The 22457-nt window shown below is 36.7% G+C and overlaps 1 protein-coding gene and 1 non-coding gene across 4 annotated transcripts in view; both read left to right on the top strand.

Moving 5' to 3' along the window:
• GRID2 (glutamate ionotropic receptor delta type subunit 2) overlaps window positions 1-22457 on the top strand; it is a 1327069-nt gene that overhangs the window by 1286051 nt on the left and 18561 nt on the right. Inside the window, exon 16 of one of the 3 annotated variants that reach the window (XM_019741134.2) lies at window positions 2294-4769. The exons of the other annotated variants lie outside the window; for them this stretch is intronic. Within the exon in view, the coding sequence (XP_019596693.2) occupies window positions 2294-2716 (423 nt within the window). The 3' untranslated portion in view covers window positions 2717-4769. Of the gene's footprint in view, window positions 1-2293; window positions 4770-22457 lie in introns of those variants that run through there. 3 annotated transcript variants of the gene reach the window in all.
• Window positions 15409-15569, top strand: LOC141570287 (U1 spliceosomal RNA). Its single transcript, XR_012494292.1, has one exon. It is a non-coding gene; the product is annotated as a U1 spliceosomal RNA (small nuclear RNA).

Raw genomic sequence — 22457 nt, 5'->3', positions numbered from 1 at the left:
GACCAGTTCACAAAGATGCTAATCATTTTATTTCCATTTGTTATTTAACTTATAGGTAAATTACTTTTTGTGTCTCTAAGATTCAGCCTAAGAAATCCAACTGTATAGTAAAATAATCAGAATTTGATCTTCACCACCAGTGACTGCTGCCCTCTGTCAGTATGTAGGACTAAGGGGAGTGATCACATGTTTTTAGCTCTGGTGGCACTAAGCATTTAACAAATCCACACAATGGGATCATCTGGATTTCAATATTTCTCCTTTACTCTTGAGTCAGCTCAACTCCAAGGCCATGTTAAAATTTTTCCAGAGATCTGAGAGAATAATTTACAGAGTTACACATAATCTCTCTTTTAAAGTGGCATGTGCCTTGTTTTCATAAAAAAAATTGTGGGATCTATAAGTATCTTATTTCCATTGAACCGAAAATGTGAAAAAATTTTAAGTAATGAAATAATATTCACTAAAGCTTCAGAAACTGAAATGAAAACATCCTAATCTGCTGAATGCTTTGATTGGCTGGATAGTTTTAAAGTAAGACAGGTTTAAAAGTTTCTATGACTAGGCCTTGGCTAACTGATGCCTAGAGCAAGTCCTAAAAGGATCTTCTGCTTTAATACACAAATAAAAATGACTTCTCACTTGCACATGAATTTTTGCATGTTAATGTATTCTTTCAAACATATTGTTTTCTCGTCTAAGGATTCCTCCCTACCACCTGATCAGTACCATTTATAAGGAAAAGCTTGGCTTAGCAAAGATAAATCTTAGCTTCTTACTTGTCTGAATGATCATACATTCTAAATTAGTAGTGTATGAACTAAAAATTAATCAGGTTTTATTGTAGTGTTTTCTTTGTGGAATAAGCTTCTGGTATCTCTACTGTCATTGATTCAATGCAAAAGACCACATTAATGCAACATTATAGCTGAGACTTCATATTCTCAAAAATCTGGAAATTAAGGACTCCCCAAGCTCCTTATATTTTGAATTACTATATATGATATTAAATTTTTGCATTATTATATCTGTTGATGGATGACTACATTAGAGTTGCTGTGGGAACCATAAAATTATATCTTTCATCCCTCTAAAGCCTCAGTGATAATATTGCATTAATGGATATTTTTTATTGGATTTTGAAATGAAAAAGAAGGAGGAAAACAGTGATGCACTCAAAATATTTTTCACTTAGGAGCACTATAATAGCACAATAAAAAAAAACACATACTCCATTCTAACTCATGATGGCTAATCCAGATCTTATAAACAAACATTTTCTCCTATGATTAATAGCTATTTTAAAACCTCATAAATTTAATTTATTGAACTTGGCCATAAATAAAACCAGTACAAAGGACAATTTTATTTCTTGCCAGTTTTATTTTTTCAAATATTGGGCTTTAGTGCTCACTTTTAATGAAAATCCTAAGGGATTTATGAATTGGTTTCATGTTCAATCTGAGGTTTTACTTCCTTTTTCTTTATTAAGCACCTTATTACTAAGACTGTAAGTTACTAGCATAACTTACAGCATCTTTGATTTAGAGGCCATGTAGCTTATACCTGCCCTAAACTAAAGCTGTCACTCGCGTGTCATGACTTGAAGGGGTCTCTAAGTGTCCCTCTGACCTCACAACATTACTTCATTCAGTTTCTAGATAACGTGAGTGTATAAAATCCTTTGATTAGAAATTGATTGTCTTGTGTTGAATGTTGCTCTCGCTAAACAATCTCTCATATCTCTAGCCACTATAATAGTCACTAACACTGTGAACTAGCATATCAGCATACTGTGTCACTTATCTCCAAGAATGGAAAGTGAGAGTTCTGAGTGAGTAGTGGAAAGGAACAAAAATCCATCTTGGAATGAAACACCCTGAAGAAGGTGGAAGCATGTGTAAAGAAGAGGTGGGAGTGGGGAGGATGAGTTGCCAAAACCATACTCTTTATGTGTGCAATTTTGCCTGGGTCTGTCCCTGCATTTATAGAAGGCAATCACCCATCTACTGCTCCCATACTTTGTAGTTGCATGTGGCATACGTTCATGTTAGAACTTTTTACTGCGAGAAAAATATTTATTATAGATAGCCTAATCTCAGAATCCTTGGTACTCCCAGTACCTAGCACAGTGCCTGGCTCATATTAGGTGCTCAATAAATACTTGTTAAATGAGTAAACCCCAAAGTTCAGTTCATTACATATCATGTTTGCTGAACTACTTTTTTTTTTTTTTTTAAACCATGGAAGCTAGTACTGATGAGAACCTTATCTTCTTTTTCTTCATCTCCAGGATGACAAGGAAATTGACCTGGAGCACCTCCATAGACGTGTAAATAGCTTGTGCACAGATGACGACAGCCCCCATAAACAGTTTTCCACCTCGTCAATTGACTTGACCCCTCTGGACATTGACACTTTGCCAACACGACAAGCACTGGAGCAAATCAGTGATTTCAGGAACACTCATATTACCACAACCACCTTTATCCCAGAGCAGATCCAGACTCTTAGCCGCACACTATCAGCTAAAGCTGCCTCTGGTTTCGCTTTTGGCAACGTGCCTGAGCACCGAACTGGCCCTTTTAGGCACAGGGCACCTAATGGGGGCTTTTTCAGGAGTCCTATAAAAACAATGTCATCTATTCCTTATCAACCAACTCCTACCCTGGGGCTCAATCTGGGTAATGATCCAGACCGAGGCACCTCCATATGAGCATCCAACAAATCTCTTCACTGTTTCTTTTGTAGGACTCCCTTTGCAAGGAGCGACTGTAATGTTGTGGGACTAACATGGATGTAACATTTTTTTTTTTTAAATCAGGATTATTAGTAACAATTCTAGTTATTTCTCCCCACCTCCTCCCTCCTCCCTCCTCTATACCTTTCTCTGTCTTTTCCCCTCTCTTCCCATACATTTCCCTCCACTTTTTTTCATTACTCAACGTGTTCCCCCAGAATATAGTATATTAGGATCCTATTAGTCTGCTTTTCATATACTGTACTTCAAGTATAGGAAATGTGCACTGAGTATACTAAAAGTATATGCAGGATTAATTTTACATAAAGGCCTCTTACGTAACATTTCTCTATTTTGAAAGACGTAATTGCAATAACTTCAGTCTTTTTACATCCTTCTGCTGCATCCATACAATGCTCCACTGCTGTTGAGTGTCCTTTAACTGTGGACCAAAGGCAACCCCTGCAGTGTTTATAAAATAATTTGAAGACCATTCAGGCCACATAATATGAGAATGCAATTTTGTAGGATTACAAAAAGCCATTAATATGCCAGTCAAGACTACAGTTAAAACTACTCTTGCACTGCAACAGTGCATATGACCTTTATGTGATTGTACAGTATTAAAAGTTTTTTCTTATGTACAGTAAACTTTATCATATGGCAGAAGACTCTATTGTGTTAAATAAATTAGTATCTCATATATATACATATATATGCACCTATATAATGTGTATATATATTGAAAGGCGGCCATTGCTATTGCAATTCATTTAATGAAGCTTTAGTTTAAAAAACAGGATTGTATGCAGGAACTATGTTTAGTGCAGGGGGTCTTTTCAGTTAGAAAAGGCAGGTTGCTTTAATGTTATTCTGACTCGCATTGTTTGCCAACAGAGAATATTTTATACTTTTGTTATTAAAACATCCAGGGCGATTTAATATTTGTTCCTAGATGTAAGTCATGTGAGTAGGTTTTGCATTTGTTATTCAGCAGTGTATAAAGCTAACCTTGATAACTTTACTTTTAATTAATTATCTAAATGGAAAATGCTATTAGCTGAACCATGTCCACAACAGCACATAGAGCTCGATAAGAGTTTATACATAGATCATTGAAGGCTAATAAATTCTCTTCCAAAGCAGTAAGCCAATTAATACAACTGTAGTTGGGGAGAGGTGGGAGCCCTTAAGAAATTGATGTGGCCTTAATTACTGTCATACATTATTCTAAAGAAAATATAATAACCATACTGGGCTCTCAACCCCCTTTTTATATTCAGTTCTACTTGGAGGAGTTATGTATTTTTTACATTAGTGCCAAGTGTGTAGAAGGATGACGCAAAAACAGTGCCTCTTTGTGCACAACCTTTTAAAGTAGCATTCTTACCTGTTAGAAATGTAGAATGAACTTCGTTTGTAATCCTCAAATTAAAACGTGGTAAGTAGGAAGCGAGAACTTATCCTGTGTTCTTACACAGCCATACACTTATTTTAATCTAATTCATTCTGTGGCTAGGATTGATGTAGGCATCAACCTATGTGATTTGCTTTAGGAGAAATTAAAGGTATATTATATTTTGATGCTAATTATGTTCTGGGGAGCATCTTGTACTGTCACTGTTTTTGTACTAAATCTTCAAATATTGTCTACTGTGTAAGGCAGAAAAATTTCTTATCATGCAAAAACCATTTTGTTTCCAGGGTAACAAGTACCTAAGTGCATGCACAACTTGTTTTCCCTTGTAACATTCATGATCTCATCCATGACTCTGATTTTAAAACAAAACAAAACAACAACAAAAAAAATCTTTACAAAAAAGCTATATAGGGACATTCCAGATGTTGCAGTGATTTTAGCTATCAAACTGTTAACCATGTACAATATTTAAAATAGGCCTATTTTGATGTATTGCCTATTATATAAATACACAAAACACTTTTTGGAGGCCTCAGTTATGAGTGGCAGAGCTTTCTGTGTATAATTTGTCTAAATAATTTGTCTAATAAAAATGTTTTCTAAACTTGCTCTCATACCATTGAAGTCTTCACTATACAATTAGAAAATGCTTACTCTCTCACATATTGAGCTGAATTTTTTTAAATTCTTATCTTGAGTTAAAGCATAAAACACATTAAGTTTTACTAGCAGAACTTGCCAAAATGAATGGCTCTCTGAAAACAATACTAAGTGTTGTCCTAAACGAATGAAAGACTCCTTTTCTGCTGTTTGAGACTATTTGAATCAACGATATATTTGTTTTTCTTTATGTATGTCTCTGTGAGCACTTTTTGGGGAGAAATTTATCCTATTTTATGTAAACATTGCAACCATTAATAATAGCAGAATGAGGATCTGTTGCATCAAAAAAAAGAAAATTAAGGGTAATTATTAAACTTAGAATTTATGTATTAATAATTGCTTTGCTGTTAGAGAAATCATCATACTGAATCTATTAATTTGGATATTAATTGACTCCAAATTATTTCTAATACAGTACTATTTTCTGCATTTGAACAATATTTAATTCATCTCACATTTAACTTGTTCAATGGATATATATTTGAAAATATATTCAATTTAGATTAAAATATCTGCTGTTCTAAAATTGCATTAAAGATTAATTATTTTGTAATGTTGGAACCTGGAGGAACGGTAGAGATCGAGACTATCTCCCTTGTTTTACAAATAAGGGAACATACGGTGCTTCAAAGCGATGACTTGCCCAAAAGGTTGACAATCTGAGACTTAAAACTGGGTCTTTCTTTTGTTTTAACTGCCATGTCACATTCAGTCACATTCACGGGTCCTCATGGGTTGTGAATGCAGGGATGGCTCAAGTACAATACCTTCACCCACTCCTCTTACCTAGCCTAGGCTGCAAATCTCTAGGAACCTCCTTCCTCGTCTGGGACCACACAGAGCTTCTGATTCAACTGCTCCTTTTACACATGGAAAAGCAAATGCCCAAGGCCATAGCTCCTGACAGAACTCGGGCCAGATCCTGCTTTTCTGTCTATTACTACTTTCTTAGGCCATTGTTTGTCCTGGTTGGCACCATTTACACCAACCTGGCTATTTCAAAACAAGACAAATAAACACCTTACAGCCATGTGCTTTAATTATTCTCAGATGTCAAATTTATTCCTTTAGTGAATCATTAAAAGAACTAGTTGTCACTTTCAAACACATCAGAAGTTATGCACAGGTTTTGGTCTAGTAATACATTAGAAAATTGTAAGACCTCTTTTCTTCCTCATCCATATCAAACTACAGGCAATTTGTCATTTTATTAATTATGTTATTTTTCATCTCTTTTAGTTTGGGATTGGTTTTCAGCTGAATAAATACTTTAAAAAATAGACTTTGCTGAATGGTACTTTGCTTTATAAATTAAGAGAGAAAAAAACAAAAACAAAAAAAAACGAGAAGATCCATTTACCCTACATAGTAATACCAGCTAAGCCACACAACTGGAAAACAAATTAGTATGTGAAAATTACCATAAGCCAAAGACAAGGTATTATCTAACTCTTCCTCCTTATCAGTACAATACCTGCTCACCATTCGGAGAGTGAATCCTACCCTCAAGGGTCCACATCAGAGCGATACAAACCGCAATCACTCATTTTCTATCCCTGTAGGGCTAATCAGTTGTGACAGAGCTCTACAGTGTTTCAAACAATGTGCTTCAAAGCAACCGAACACAGTCAATCTTAGGCTACTTTTCAACTTCTATTAACTTTTATTTATGTAGCAACTAAGGCTCCTTGCCAACTCTCCTGTCATCTAATACACAGGGTACAGTGTAACCAACAAGCCCCATGAATGTAGTGTTTTACAGGCTACCCACCATGACAACAGCCTGCAACCTACACACTTTCAAAAAAATAGGAATTTCATAGTTTTGCTTCATTTTATAAAGCTGCACAGAGGTGTAGAACAGTTACACCAATGATTCAGGCAGCCTACCATGGGTATAGGAACACACTAAACAAGCGGTCTCTCAGCTTTTCATCTAAATTTTCAAATTTTCAGTTTTCTTCAACAGTTTTTACTTGTGTTTCCATGTAATATTAGTAACAAAGCAAACACTGTTCACATTTGAGAAAATGTTTTCATTATCTAAAAGCCCTACCCTGACTTGTTAGTCTATACAATTTAGAACCAAGTGTCACTTTTTGACTAATTTTGTACATTTCCTAGAATTTCTTCACACTGCAGAAAATAAACTGGCTGTGTTATTTGGACACGTTACTCACTTTATGCTGTCAACATGGCTGTCTAACTTTTGTGAGAAATGAAGGCCTGGTTTCCTTTTGGAGAAGCCCTCTAAGTCCCCACCTCACAATTGGCAGCATATTTCAAAACTCTCAGAGTATCTGTGATGTGATAGAAAATTCACAGATTTTCAGGACAACATTAATGCTCATTAATTTAAAACTAATTAAGCTTTCATAACAGCTGCTTTAGAAGGAGAAACATATGTCACAAAATCAAAGGATGACACAACTTCAGAACCAGAGAAGGGATGAAAAGCATTGCTTTTAAAAATAAATATTTTGCCTGCCATAAGATTTGAAACATGAGTAGAAGGCAAACTTTCATTTTTAAAGTGGCCATATTTTATTTTTAAATTGGAGCAACTGAAAAATTTTAGGAATCAAGTACCCTACATCTGTGACTATTTTTAATATTTAAAAAAATGGACATCAATAAACAAATTACAACTTACTTATTCACAAAAGATTCATAATAAGAGGTCTTTAAGAATTAGTTCTAATAGAATAAGATTCAATTTGCAAAACCTTAATCTTGTCAGGATCACAGCCACTTCCTGGAGTAAGATACCTATATCTATTTCACTCACACTAGACAAATAAGGAGTTGATAGTTTATAGTTAATGCCTCCCTAGAATTATATTAAAGTTGACTTTCAAATTAGCCCTAGTCCTCTACTAATATGTTTTTAAAAATTGGCTGTAAGATTTGTTTTTAGAAATAAAAATACACTAAAATTAAGTTGAAAATAAAGGTGCCACATGTCCAGCTCATCTAATTTGACTTTTTCATTCTAGAAACGGTTATTGAATACCTACTATGCTCAAGTACTTCTTTACGCAATGTTAAAAAAAAGCTCTGAACATTACTTGTTAGATGGATTATAGCTGCAGCACATAATTGACATTAGATATATTAAATACAGAATTTCACTCACACATACTGTTTTTAATGAGTACAATAGTGTTTTCCAAGTGAACGTATTAAAAATGAAAATTAAAAATAAGCAGTACAGCAAGATATATGTGTAATCTGAACTGTCAGATTCAATTGTGCACGACTAAGCGTTTTAAAACTTATTGCTCACCCACTCAGATTTCTCCATGTAAATATCACGGCAAAAATGATTGTTCATAAACTGAGCAATACATGTGCAAAACCACTTCCCCCATGTGTAGCCTCCAAAGTTTTTGGTGTGTCCAATTAACATGGTAAGTTCTACAATACACTTCAATCACCAACAATTAATATATTTTAATTAATTCTTTCTTATTCATCATTAAATGAAGTTTTTAATTCTTACTCCATAATGATTTTTGAGTCTCTTTTTTAAAAAACTATTATTTGTACTTATACGTAAGGTTTAATTAGGCTACAGAGAGAATATTAGGGGCAAAACAATCACACAAGATCAATCAGTCCATCAGCTAACACTGTCTGAGCACCTACTATGAGCATGGCACCCTAGGGCAGAGATTTCCCTAATTGGTATGCCAAGGTACACTTCTGGACCCAAATTGGTTCCAATACTGAGATATTGACCCCCTCTCTCTCAGGGTGGTGCGGGGATCCCCTGGGATGGAATTCTGCCCTGAGCAATTCTCTTCGTTTACACCTGGCCTTTCCTCAGAGAGCTTCCAAAGTTGGAGAAACAAAATATAAACATTTGAAAAGTTAAATAAAAATCCATGGTTTAAATAACATCAGAAGAATATAAATTATATCATGATGCAGAATATATTTGCCAAATTAGTGCTATAGAGAAAATATTCTATGAGAAGAGAAGAATGAGGTGGCCTCATTCTTGGGATGGTTTCATGGAATAAGTGGAATTTTAGCCTAATCACTGAGACTATGGAGAGGTCAAAAAACACAAAAGGGCTTCCAAGCAGCAGGTACAGTGCCACAAAGGCACAAGGGTGGGTAAGATTGTTCAGAGGAACAGTAGCCCACGATGTGTGGGATATGGGTCTCATGTCAGAAAATAGCAGGAAATAACGCTCGGGTGTGATGATGGGGGCTGGGCTCAAGAGATTACACTGTATCCTCTTCATTCACTCAGTCATGTATTTATGTATTCAATATATGTTCACTGAGGTCCTACTATGTGCAAGACAGTATTCTAGGTACTGCAGATACACCAGTAAACAAGGCAGAAATCCCTGCCTTCATGATGTTTACAATCAACTGGAGAACATAGACAATAAGCAGGATAAACATATGAAGTATATAGTCTATTGGTTGGTAAGTGCTGCAGAGAAAACTGAAGAGGAGAAGGAAAGCCCGAGTGAGAGTAGGGATTCACTCTTTTAAACAAGGTGGCCAGGGCCCATCAACTCCAAGTCAAGTTGTTATCCTTCAATCTAGTTGTGGAAGGCACAGCTCACTGGCCCATGTGGGAATCGAGCCGGCGACCCTGTTGCTAAGAGCCCGTGTTCTAACCATCTGAGCCATCCAGCTGCCCCTATTTGCTACCTGAGTGTTTTTAGAGAGTGGCATGGTGTTGCTAGCTGCTGGCCTCACCTCCATTTGAACTTTAGCTGTTGCTTGGACTGTCAGAGAGAGATTGGAGCTGGGCTGATGCTCAGAGGCTCACAAGCATAGACTGTACGGAGACCTCCATCGTGCATAGTGAGGAGATGCTGAAGATTTTGACCAAAGGAGAAACATGCTCTTAAAGTGGTTGTTTAAAAGATGAACCTGGTAGTAATTCATAGAAGGGAATGGAGAAAAGGCCAATTAAAAGGCTTGTGCCATCATTCAGGTATGAGCTGAACCTCTGTGGTAGCCCAAAAGACAAAAGAAGATACAGATGTTAGATAAATTTTGAAGGAAGAATCGAGAGAACTTGCAGATTAATGGAATGTAGAATACAAAAATAAAAAGTCAAATATGACTGATTTTTCAAGTTCAGATACTAGAAAAGTGGGGGAAAAAATCTACCAGAAAGCACTAAAGCCAGAAAAATATCTAGTTAATCTTCATTTTTCTTTAAGTTGGGGGGTTTAAAGAGGATAAATTATAGAATTGAGAATTATTTATTTATCTTCCTTTATTAGGAGCCTGGATGATGGATTCTTAACAGGTGGAGAGGACCTGAGGGATGAACTAGCGTCCAGGATTTTTAAACTGTGCTCCCCAACTTCCTAGGGGTTTCTCTCAGGATCTAGGGGGGTGCTGCTAGATGAGATGAGGCCCACTGCGCTTCAGTCAGAGCAGCTCTGCTTTGATCTCTTAATGTCAGTTGAAGAGATAAGCTTTATGAAGCAGGTGCCATCATAAAGACTATTTGGATTTCGTACTGGATATTGTCTTCTGGCTTTAACTATCCCCCAAAACAGAGGTCATAATAGTGATTCATTTTTAAGAGGTCAAAAATGATTTCTCAATTCTAAGGGGGAAAAGAATGTCATATACTAAATATAAGAAAAGAAATAGGTAGTATGTGCCTTTATGAATTTAGAATTCATAAAGGTAAACCTACTTTTCAAATTGTTTGAGAATATAATTCTGTGTAATTTACACTTGCCCCACAATCTCACTTTAAAAATATAAACTATGAGTCACAAAGTCACACACACAACTAATTTTTCTTTCCTATAAAGGAGAATAGCACACAAATTGTGTACATGTGTTGTATTGAATATACATACAATGTAAGAATTTCAAGGTAGTCTGCAGAGGCACATGTTTCTGAACTGCACATGACATGTATCCTTAGCTAGAGTTATTTCAAAGGTAGGGAAGTGTAGTCCATTTTCATATGAAGAAATAGGTTGCCAATTTCTGCTTTAATTCCTGTCTTTGCAAACCAGTGTTTATGTTCTCCTAAATGTAGTGATCCTGGGGAGGGAGGGTATGCCGACCATGTGTCAGGCACAGTATTAGGTGCTATATACATGTTTTGCTTGATTCTCATAATATCTCTGTAAGTTTGCTATTACTGATACTAACTGAACAATTTAAAAAACAAAACATACGACTATGGAAAATTAAATAATTGGGCCAGGGTCATACAATTAGCAAGTGACGAAAACAGAATTCATACGTACATCTATCTAACTCAAATCCATGCCTTTTCTACAACAGGCTGCTGCTGAGATCAAAAACGATGGGAGGTAAAGGGCCCTTTTACAGTCCCTCATTGCTTTGTACATGCACTATAGGGGTGCATAAAAATCAACTGGTCCTCACTAGCTGAGTATATATACAAAAACTACAAATGGTGGACAAAATATTCATAAAAGGTGAATATAGATTAGGTGTGCATTGTGATAGTTTATAGAACACAGACAGATTCCAAGAAATACCCTGCCAGATGAGAGTCTACAACAGAAACTGGCTGCCCAAAGACCAACAAACCGGCTCATCCTCCTGCATTCTTTATCTCTGCTAATAGTGTCAGTAACCTTTCCAGTCTTCCTCTTTCTTACAGTCCCTCTAATGAAACATTATTAAAACAAACCCCTATTGAGTCCACTTACATAATGCTCTACTACCTCACCTGCATTTTTCCATCCCTAGTGTTCATAGACAAGTTTAAGCCCATGTTAGCTTCTGCCTGGAAACCCTGCAATAGGTCTCCCAAGCTTCAGTCTTTCTCACATCACATCCTTCCTATACATCTTACTAGATAATCTTACTAAATTACTTCTCAGGTCAGGTCACTCTATAATTTCATTTTTTCCGTGATATTTCTATGGCCCGATAACTAATGACTGAGCACCTTAGCCAAGATTCTTCTGGCAGGGAGTACTAAGGCAGCCTTCACAGAGAAGCAACGTCTGAGCCAAGAATGTAGGGTTTTGACGATCGGAGATATGAATGTAGACTATAAAAGCAATGTGCAAAGAGGAAATGGGGAAATGTAATTGACAAATAGAGGACCAGGAATAAAGCTATTTGGCTTGAAAGAAGGGGTCTTATGGAGACACACAGAAGATAAGGAAGAACTGGTTCACTGATGCATTCAGCACTTATATTCTGAGAGCCCATTATAGCTATATGAAACAAGATGCTAGGCATCGCGGTACACACAGACAGGCAAGACTCTCAAAGCTATTATGGCAGAGATGTCGTGTATATGCATAACTATAACATAAGGCAAAGTATGATGTGTTCCATAAAAGTGATACAACATAATAGGAATTCAGAGACGGGAGAGATGATACTCTTCTAGATGTCCTTTTATTGAAATACAGCAATTTAAATGATATAGGATATAAGATAAGTACTTAAAAATAGTCCAGAGTGTTTTGAGAATTTGGAGAAATACAAGATCTTTTCTCACCAGGGTAATAAAATGTCTCTGTGAAGAAGACAGTTTGGAGACTGGGTTTAAAAAGGAATATAATTTCTGCAGATATAGATAGGGAAAATCATTATTTTAGACAAAGGGAAAGATACGATCCAAGTCACAGAGGAGGAAAATGCCGAGTATGTTTGAGAACAATCGAATAATTTGGCTGCAACATATGGCCCGTGAAGAGCAGTAAGGACATAACACGACAAAACCATAAAAATCAAATCTAAACACCTACCTAATGTTCAAGTCTCGTCCCTCTTACAATCTATTCCATTTCTGAACAGCTGTGAATATTAGAAATATGATGGTGTTTACAGTCTACTGGGGAAGACAGACAATTTTACAGGCAACAACAATAAATTGTGATAAATGCTATAGTAATGGAAATGCAAGGTGATTTGCACTCTAGAACAAAGACGGGAAAAGCTCCCTAGATAGGATTCCAAACTAGACCTGAAGGATAATTGAGAGTCAGCCAGGCAAAAGAAATAGGGGTTCTTCAGACTAGGTGACCAGCATATGCAAAGACCTGAAGCCAGAGAGCAAAATTTATTCCAGGGACTGAAAGAAGTCAACTCAAGCTGGAACTTAAAAGAAAAGGATAATAGCAAAAGGATAAAATGAAGAGGTAGGGAGTCGACCTTGAAATGCCTCATAAACCACTTTAAAGGATTTATATTTTTAAAGAATAAAGTTCCTGGCATCACTAGGAAACCATTGAATTTAGAATGGAAGAGTGATCTGATTGTATTCTTATTTTAAAGAATCACTCGAACTGCCCTAGGGGAAAGTTTTGGAGTGGGACAAGATCTGAGAAAATAGACCAGTCTTTGATAGTAGCAGCAGAGGAAGAAAGAAACGGAAATATTCTAGAGAGAGCTGTGGTGAAAACAGGGTCTGGGTCTGGGCGTGAAGTTATTTTTGGAAGTATTTAGTGTAAGTGAAATTATGAGAGGTAGTAAAATCATCCAAAAAATAAGTGATTCTATTTAGCAGAAAATAAAGTCTGGGCATAGAACCCTGAGGAAGACCAACATTTGATTAAAGGATAGAGGAGCTAGCTAAAAGAGAATGACCAAAATACTACAGGAGCAGGGATTCTCAGAAGTCAAGGGAAGAGAGTATTTCAATAGAGAGTGATTAATATTGTCAAGTGACACTCAAAGAAGGAAAGTCCCCATTAGAATTAGCAGCGTGATGGTCCTCAGAATAGTGTTGCAAGAACAGTGCTCAAGAGAATGGTGGAGACTGAAGCCAGATTGTAGTTGGTGGAAGAATAAGTGGAAGGGCATTTATACTGCTTGTCCAAGGAATACGGTGATGAAAGAGAGGAGGAAAAAGGAGCTGTACCTCGAAGAGAAAATAGGATCCAAGGATGGTGTTTGTTTCCAAGATAGTAGAGACTTGAGCACATTTCAATGGAAGGTCTTTCCTATTGGAAGGAACCAGTAGTGAGGTCAAAGTTGAAGTACAGTAGCAAGTGGGGTATTCCAAAGGTCAAAGGGAATGGGATCCAAGACACAATTAGTCTTCAATAGAAGGGACACATTTATTGTAACTGCACGGATGAATGAAAGGGTGAGTGTGGATGCAAGTAGATTTCTAGGTTCAATAGCAGGATGTTTAGTGAGAGCTCTGTTGGATTCTATTTTCTACAAGACGGAGGAAACAAATCACTGGTGAGAGTAAGCATCAGAGATTTTAGAGGAATGAAAAATGGGAGAGCTGACTAGAGCAACACAGTTGGACTGGCAGCTTTGACGGCGAGGCTGAGGCTGGACTCCATGACCTTATCGTGGCCTGGTCTGTACAGTTGTAATTTTTTCAACCATTTTCAGCAGCTTCTGTGTAGCCATGGAAAGACACCATAATTGTAGATTTTACATAAGTATGAATAAACAGCTGAGTGACCATTCAATGTGGTACTAAAAAAAGTTAATTTTAATGGGTTATCCTAGTGGTATATGAAATATAGAGGGAGACCATATTAATTAGGGTACATAATGCTATCTACTGTAAAAAAAAAAAAAAAAAAAATGTCCTCCAGCCCCAGTATATCTCAGTGACTTAACAAAATAGATTATTTTGCACTCATGTAATTCTCAAAGACAGGCAGAAAGCTGTCTTCCATGTGGTAATTCAGGACCCAGTTTCCTTCTACCTAGTGGCTCTCTTACATCCCACAACTTTGGAGTCTTTTGAGGGATAGTCTGCATGCAGCTGGCAGGCTAGGTAGGACGAGAACCTGGAGGATTGTAGGAGTTTTACTGCACCAGATCTAGAAATAGTACTCATCACGTCCACCATATTCCATTGGCTTGTCTTGTGGCCACACTGAAGCAGTATTGATAAGCATTTGACTGGACTGCTATAGACACTCAGAGTCAAGTTAGGGAGCTTTGTAATAATCTAAACAAATAACAGGTTAACCAAGACAAAAAAAAAACAATTAAAAAGAAAAACACATTAATTTTCTGAAAAAAAAATCAACCGAATTTGGTAATTGCTTAGATCAAGGATGATAAAGAAGCTTCTGTCTAAAGCATTAAAAGAAATTATGAAGTCAAAATCTAGGGTCCGTGCTGCCTACCCAAAGTGTCCTATTTAAGGTTATGATGCCTTCTCCTAACATGTCCCATTTCCCCTTACATGGCTCCATTCTTGTTCATAGCACATATCACCTTCTTACATCCTTACTTGTTGTTTTCTCTTTACTTACGTGTTATTGTCTTTCTCCATCCACTATAATGTAAGCAATTCAGGGGCTGGGGTTTTCACTATATATTCATTGCTCTTTCTTTAGTGCCTAAAACACCGTCTGGCATATGGGGGTGGGGAGTCATTGAACTTTTATTGTTTGAATGACTGAATGTCATAAGATTAACAAGGTCTATTATGAAGTCAAGTGGAAGTTGGAAACACACACGTATTTACTAATTGTGGCTTAGCTGCAGAAAGTAAAGGAAGACAGACATCATGACAGAGATTTGAGGTTGGATATCTGGAGGAACAGTAGACTCAGGGAGAATATTTTGTACATGGAGTAAAAGACAATATTTGGTTTTAGAAATTTCATATTTGATACTTACCTGGCAGGGGAGATACCATGATCACGAATGTGGTTTTCCCAGGGCGAGGCTTATCCATTGCACTCCGGATGTGCTGACCCTGCGATTTCCCCAAATGTGGGAAACTCGACTGCATAATTTGTGGTAGTGGGGGACTGCATTCACTCTCTCCGCTGGGAAAAAAAAAAAAGGAAATATCATATTTGAAATGAAAGCAAAATAACCAGGTGGATATATTCAAGAGGACATTAAATGTAAAACCTGAGTTTAGCCAAAACATTCAGAATTGAATAAGTCTCAGGGTAAAAAGATGGAACATTATTTAATGTGAAATGAAATTTTTGAGTAGCCAGATTGTATTATCTAAGGGATATTCAAAAATAATTCATGTAGTGGCTTCCTATCAGATAGAATAACAATATCACAACTTAATTCTGTCAAAAATGTCCTTATAAGGAAAATTTTTACTGCATTACTTAAATCAATATCAGTGTGCTTATATAAAGTGTACCATATACACAAAAGAAAAAAACTTTTCTTATGGTTCTCCTGTTGAAAAGTGATCAGCATCTCTGCCCTCTTGTGGTGGTTCTGGATAGAAATAGACGTATCCCTCAAAGAGTCCTGAATTAAACTAATCACCCACAAGATGGAAGAACAAATCATCTTTTTATTAATCTTCATCTGTGTCCTTGGGGAACAAAGAAATAACCTTTTTTCTCCATCATCTTTCTCTTCTCATATCCATCTTACCTGCAAAGTAATAGCTAAAACAAGTGGATAATAGCAATACTAGCAAAAATTGAATTCAACAAATACAAATGCTAGGTAGATGACCTGAAGTTTTTTCATAATTCAGATTTTCAGTAAATAACCATATAACTGATTTTTAATTGTTATTCTAAATGTTTACATTTTAAAATTTCATCTAAATTAGCTACTGTAGGGACAGAGTCCCAGACAGTAGTTTCCAGGCTCTCAGCCTCACATGGAAAGGTGCTGACTCGATTATTAGATGGCCATCAGTTGTAACCAGTTGGCCATTAGCCGCTATTGTTTTGTATATAACTGCCGTGGCCAAGCTAGCAAGTGTGGATTGCGGATGGTGCGGATCCCATTTCCTGTGTCTCGACCAGCCACCACCGCCATCAAGAATATAGTGGTATGAACCCCCTACCTGTGGCTCCTTTGGTGTTCCTTTTTGGCCTCACCATATCCTGTATTCACCTGCCGGCGCGGGAGCTCAGTCCCGGCATAACAGCTACTATGAAATTTAATAGGAAATAAGTAAAAATATTAATATCATAGCTATATGTAAAAATACTTAGAAGTACTGAAGATAATGTCCAAGCTCCACACCAATTGATAAATAGGTTTCTAATAAATAAATGCTAATGTTCCAGTTAGTTCTTCACATCATAGAATAGTTAGTCTGATATTGAGCTAATGTTTTCTCTTATCTGTCATACCAAAAGGTAACGTAGACAATGCCCCCAACACAACCTTGATCAAAATCAATTATCCAATCCAGCACAGAACACCAAAAAAGTACATTTATATGATATTTTTATTGTCACATTTTTCCAATTTTTCTTCATAAAATATTGATTGAAATTACAGTAAAATACTCTACATGGCCCTATATTTTTCAATTCCCATTAAAATAATATGGGACATAGTGTACTATATTTGAAAAAAGAATTCACATAAGATCAGTTTGAGAGTAGTTGTGGAGGCTTATTGTTACATAAAACTTCTATGTCAACTCAGGAGAATTTTAGAAAATTCTGAACATTTTAGCAGGTATCAAAAAAACTGAAGAGTTTCTCTGTATATAACCAAAATATAAACAGCAACTTTCCCCTAAGTACTCTTTAGAATACACTACAATAAAATGAGCATGAATAATTTAGTTATCTAATGTGATTTACTAGAATTCAAGTTAGAAAATAAGGTAAAACTAAAACAGTCCTTAGCTTACAAAAAGTTCATTTCCAGAGCTCATTTACAAGTCACTTATTTTGAACACATGGTGTATTATTCCTAAGGGAGAAAAGAAAGGTATATACATAATGCTTGGTTTTTAGGCTAGCTCACTTTGAATATTGTTAAAATATTTTATTAAAACTTTCAAAATCGATTATTTTTACATTAAATATATTTTTGTACAAAGCAAAAATACAGTAAGGTGAAAGAGCATAAAATGTTAAATATTTTTAGAATATTGGTATCTTTTTAAAATAGATTTTTGTGTCATTATCAAGAACGTGGAGTCTAAAAGCCAGGGCTCAAGTTTGTCATTTGTCAGCCATGTTACCCTAAACAAATTATTGAATGTCTCTGTTTAATTTTCCTCGTCCATAAAATGGAAATAGTAATAGGACATTCTTCATGGTATTGCTGAAAGGATTCATGTTTTAGCATTAAATGCAAAACACTTAGAACAGTTCCTCATTCACAATAGGTTCAAAATACATAGTGTTACAGTGTTATCCTATACAAAGTTCTGCTAAATATAATGCAAGAATTAATAAAAGGTAGATGCAAGAGTACAAAATATGGTAAAAAGCTAACATTTTATCTTTCAAGCCAATTCTTTAAGGTCTTTATTGAAAGAGATGTACAAATGAAAATACATGCATTAACCACTCTAATACTTAGCAATTTTGTACAATCTTGTGAAAATTTGCAATACAAAGTTAAAAAATATTTTAAAACAAAGTTAGAGCTATAAATTTATTCTGAAGAAAAAAAACTTGTAAATCTGCAATAAAATCATCTCACCATGTCTTCAGAGTCAAAATGGTTCTTCTGATTATGCATTAGAATATATTTTATCTTAAATATCTCTAGAGCTTTAAGAACTCAAGGAAGTTTCAACAATATTTTTAAAAGATCATATCCAAAGGCAAGTTGAAAAGCAGTGAGGCAAGCCTGTTTATAGAAAATCTGCCAAACTAATACTAAAATCAGTCTTTTAATGCTAGAAAAAAAAGTATTTTCTGTCCAAAAAAGGAAAAAAAAAGGAATGCTAATATTCAAGAGATTTTCATTTTCTTAAGGTTTTATTCACTAGAAATGTATTCATTTTTCAAATTAAAATAGAAACAGAAAATGAGATAGAGTCTGTCTCTTTAGGCAAGGGAAGAAAACATTAACTTCCCCTCTCTGTTGTGACTCCCTGCTGTCTTTTACAAAGCCAGGTGGCGGCGCTGTGGTATCATTTGTCAAGATTTCTCTTTAAATTCTCAGTCTCTAAACTATGGCGTTTTGTGAAGTCTCAAGCTATCTTTTGAAACAGAAATTATTTTAAACGTACTTTAGTTTTCTCTTTACCGGTAGGTAAGCCCTTTACTGGCGTTATTTAGTCCTTGGGGTTATTTTAATGTTTACTCTGTTTACAAAGATGTATCTAAAAACCTATAAATATAGGTGACTTACAGTGTACTTTCTGAAAGATAGAAAGTGGTAGTATTTTGTGTCGTTGCTTTTTCTTAGCTCATCAATATAAAAATAAAAAGAAACGGGTATATTTTGTCCATAGTATTTCAAGATATGCATATTTTATATATAAAGTCTTTCACCTCCTAACTCCAAGCCACTTACCAATCCTCAAGGGAAAAAAAAAAAGGCTTTTCTCATCCAAACTTAATTTTATTTATTCATTTTATTTTCAGTTACAGTTGACCTTAAGTATTATTTAACATTAGTTGCAGGTGTACAACATAGTGGTGAGATATTTATATAATTTATGAAGTGATCCCCAGATTAGTCTAGTACCCACCTGACACCATACGAAGTTATTAAAATATTAGTGACTATATTCCCTATGCTGTATTTTACATCCCTTTGACTATTTTGTAACTACCAATTTTTACTTCTTAATTCCTTCACCTTTTCATCCAGTTCTCCTATGCCCCTCCAGTCCAGCAACCATCAGTTTGACCTCTGAAAGTAAATTCAATTTTAATCCCAATTCTCTCCTAACCCTTTCAGCTCTTTATGAGTATGTTTGTTCATCCTGAAAGTGATGTTATGAGGTTAGTTTGGTGATGCATACACATTCCTGCCTCTAATTATCCAGAACTGACCCTCTTACATATTCTGTTGATATTGTTAAAACACCTTCTTAGAAGTCAGGGTTTCATCTGACTTACACTCCAAAGATGAAAACTGAGTTAGCTGATGCAAAATTATTAATGGGGCCATTTTCTTCCCCATCTTCACTGCTATCAGTATCCTTTTACCTTTGGCCCACCCAGAAGAAGATTCACGGTCGGTAACTGTCATGCAGGGTCTCAGCTCCCACTCCCCACACAAGTACGCAGGATATGGTGAGGCCAAAAAGGAACACCAACAGAGCCATGAATAGGGGGTTCATACCACGATATTCTCACTGGCAGCTGGTAGAGACACAAAAGCAAACATCTGCCAGTACCCCAACAGGGGATCTTCCTGCACCCCAGTCTCACTGGCGGCCAGGTGAGGCACAGGAAGTAGGATCCACGCGAACTGCAATCCGTCATCCACTCTTGCTAACCCCTCTTGCTAGCCACAATCCGCCATGCACTTCTCTGCCAACCAACAAACAACCCCTTGCTAACTGCAATCTGCGCTTGCTAGTGTAGCCACAGCAGTTATATTAGTGACTAATAGCTAACCGGTAATAGCTGATGGCCACCCAGCCACACTGGATGACCATCTGATTACAGCTGACGGCCATCTAATAACCGAGCCAGCACCTTTCCACGTGAGACCAAGAGCCTGGAAACTGCTCTCTGGGACTCTGTCCCCACAGTAACCTTACCACATCCCTTTCATTCCACCTTTCATTCTGAATAAAAGTGAACATCGGGACAACATAAACTATGCAAACATTGGAACTCCACGTCCAAGTAGACATGTTGCAGGTGACAAAAGAAGCCCAAGAAGGAAGACACATCAGTAAAAGGCAGTCAGAAATTGTAGTCTATATACAAAGGAGCTTGTGGCCCAGGAAGCAGCCTCAGCATAACCATAGTACCTTGACGACTAAGCAAGGGAAGGGGAGAAAATGTATGACAGTTTACGAGTGTCGCAGCTGAAGGGACCACCCGTTCCTGTACACAGCCACGTCTACCACTCCAGGGAGGCCCTTCAAAGCAGCGAACTTCAGATTTCATAGATTTACCCATCTCTTCTAGGTACATTGCGAAGCGAGGTATACGCAATTAAGCTGCAGTCCTCTGTAATTACTGTTTTAATCTATTTTTGCCCAATGGAAACTATGTTCTTTCCAAATAAAACTTTATATTGATTCGTAGTATGTCCATCAAAGCAGTATTTTAAACATAAATTTACTTTATAGCTTAAAATTTATGAAGTTTATTTATTTAAAGGAAATAAATGATGAAAGTGGATGACTGTTCTAGACCAAAGACAGCATTCAACTTACTTTGGTGTTTTGATGGGCCCACATACAAAAGTAGTCAGTAAGTCCTCACTTAACATCATCGATAGGTTCTTGGAAACTGTAACTTTAAGTGAAATGTCATAACAAAACCAGTTTTCCCACAGACTACTTGATATAAACAAGAGATATGTTCCTATGGTATAATTTTGGTCCCAAAATATCACCAACGTTCTAAATAAAGACCCAAAGCACTTCTAATATTAAACATGTTGAAATAAATGTGAGCTCTACATACTGTAATGCAGGGTCTCAGCTCCCGCTCCCCACACAGGAACACAGGATATGGTGAGGCCGAAAATGAACACCAGCGGAGCCATGGATAGGGGGTTTATACCACTTTACTCTCGATGGCAGCTGGGTTGGAGACACAGGGAGTAGGCTCCACATGATGCGCAACCCACCATCCGCTTCTTTGCCAGCCCCCTAGCGTAGCCACGGCAGTTATATTAGTGGCTAATGGCTAACCGGGAGCAGCTGATGGCCGACTAGTCACAGCGGATGGCCATCTGATTACAGCTGATGACCATCTAATAACTGAGCCAGCACCTTTCCACGTGAGGCCGAGAGCCTGGAAACTGCTCTCTGGGACTCTGGCCCCAGACATACATTTAATAAAGATGAATGGAAACTAGTAAAATAATTATGTTCCAACCCATTGATTACAGTTCAGGGTCACAGGTGGCCAGAGTCTCTCCTGGTAGTTCTGGGTACAAGGCAGGCCCACCCTGGACAGGACGCCCTTCTATCACAGGGCCACTCACACCCACACCCACACTGGCTCAGACTGGGACAATCTAGATGTGCCATTCACCTCACATGCACATCTTTGGGATGTGGGAAGAAACCAAGGTCACCGAAGAAAACCCCCACAGACATGGGGAGAACAAGCAAAAGCTAGACAGTGGCGCCGGCCAGGAATCAATTTTTTTTTCATCAACATTGTAATCAACTGATGTATTCAAGTAACTGTTGTATAAGAAAGTGTCTATACCACAGAATTTGAGGGAAGCCATTCCTAACCTGCTTTGATGATGCCTTACTGCCCTAGGAGACAAAGGGGGAAAAATTACGCTTGGAGTAATTAGATTCTAATAATGAAGATAAAGATTGATCTATAACATACTTTAAAAGCCATTGTTCTAGAACTATGCCCTGACCCTTTATTTATTTATTTATTTATTTATTTATTTATTTATTTGCCTAATTCCATTTTGTTAGGCAACTTCCAAAAATCCTACATGTGGAGTTGGTAATAAGTAAGAAAGATTATTTTCCAATTTGCTTTGATGGGAATTGAAATCATCATTGATAGTTGTCTGTAATTTAACACGCCTTTTCTGTTTCGATTATCCTACTGTTAATTGTCTTCTAAAATTATAATAGTGAGATGTACTTAAAAATAAATAATTTGAGAGAACATCTTCCAAAGTTCCACAATGCTATTTAGTACTTCTGTGAACAAGACACATAATTCAGAAAGATTTTTTCTAATGAGCACTGAGGTGAAGCTGAGCATGGAGGCTTCAAAAACTGCAAGGATATAGGATAAAAGATAAAATACGATGAACACTTTCTCTTCTCGGCATGCTTTCCTCATCAAGCTTTCACGT

Source organism: Rhinolophus sinicus, linkage group LG02 (genome assembly GCF_036562045.2).
Source record: "Rhinolophus sinicus isolate RSC01 linkage group LG02, ASM3656204v1, whole genome shotgun sequence".
Taxonomy (NCBI): Eukaryota; Metazoa; Chordata; class Mammalia; order Chiroptera; family Rhinolophidae; genus Rhinolophus; species Rhinolophus sinicus.
The sequence above is the reverse complement of the archived record's forward strand: the minus strand, read 5'-3'. Positions and strand labels throughout refer to the sequence as shown.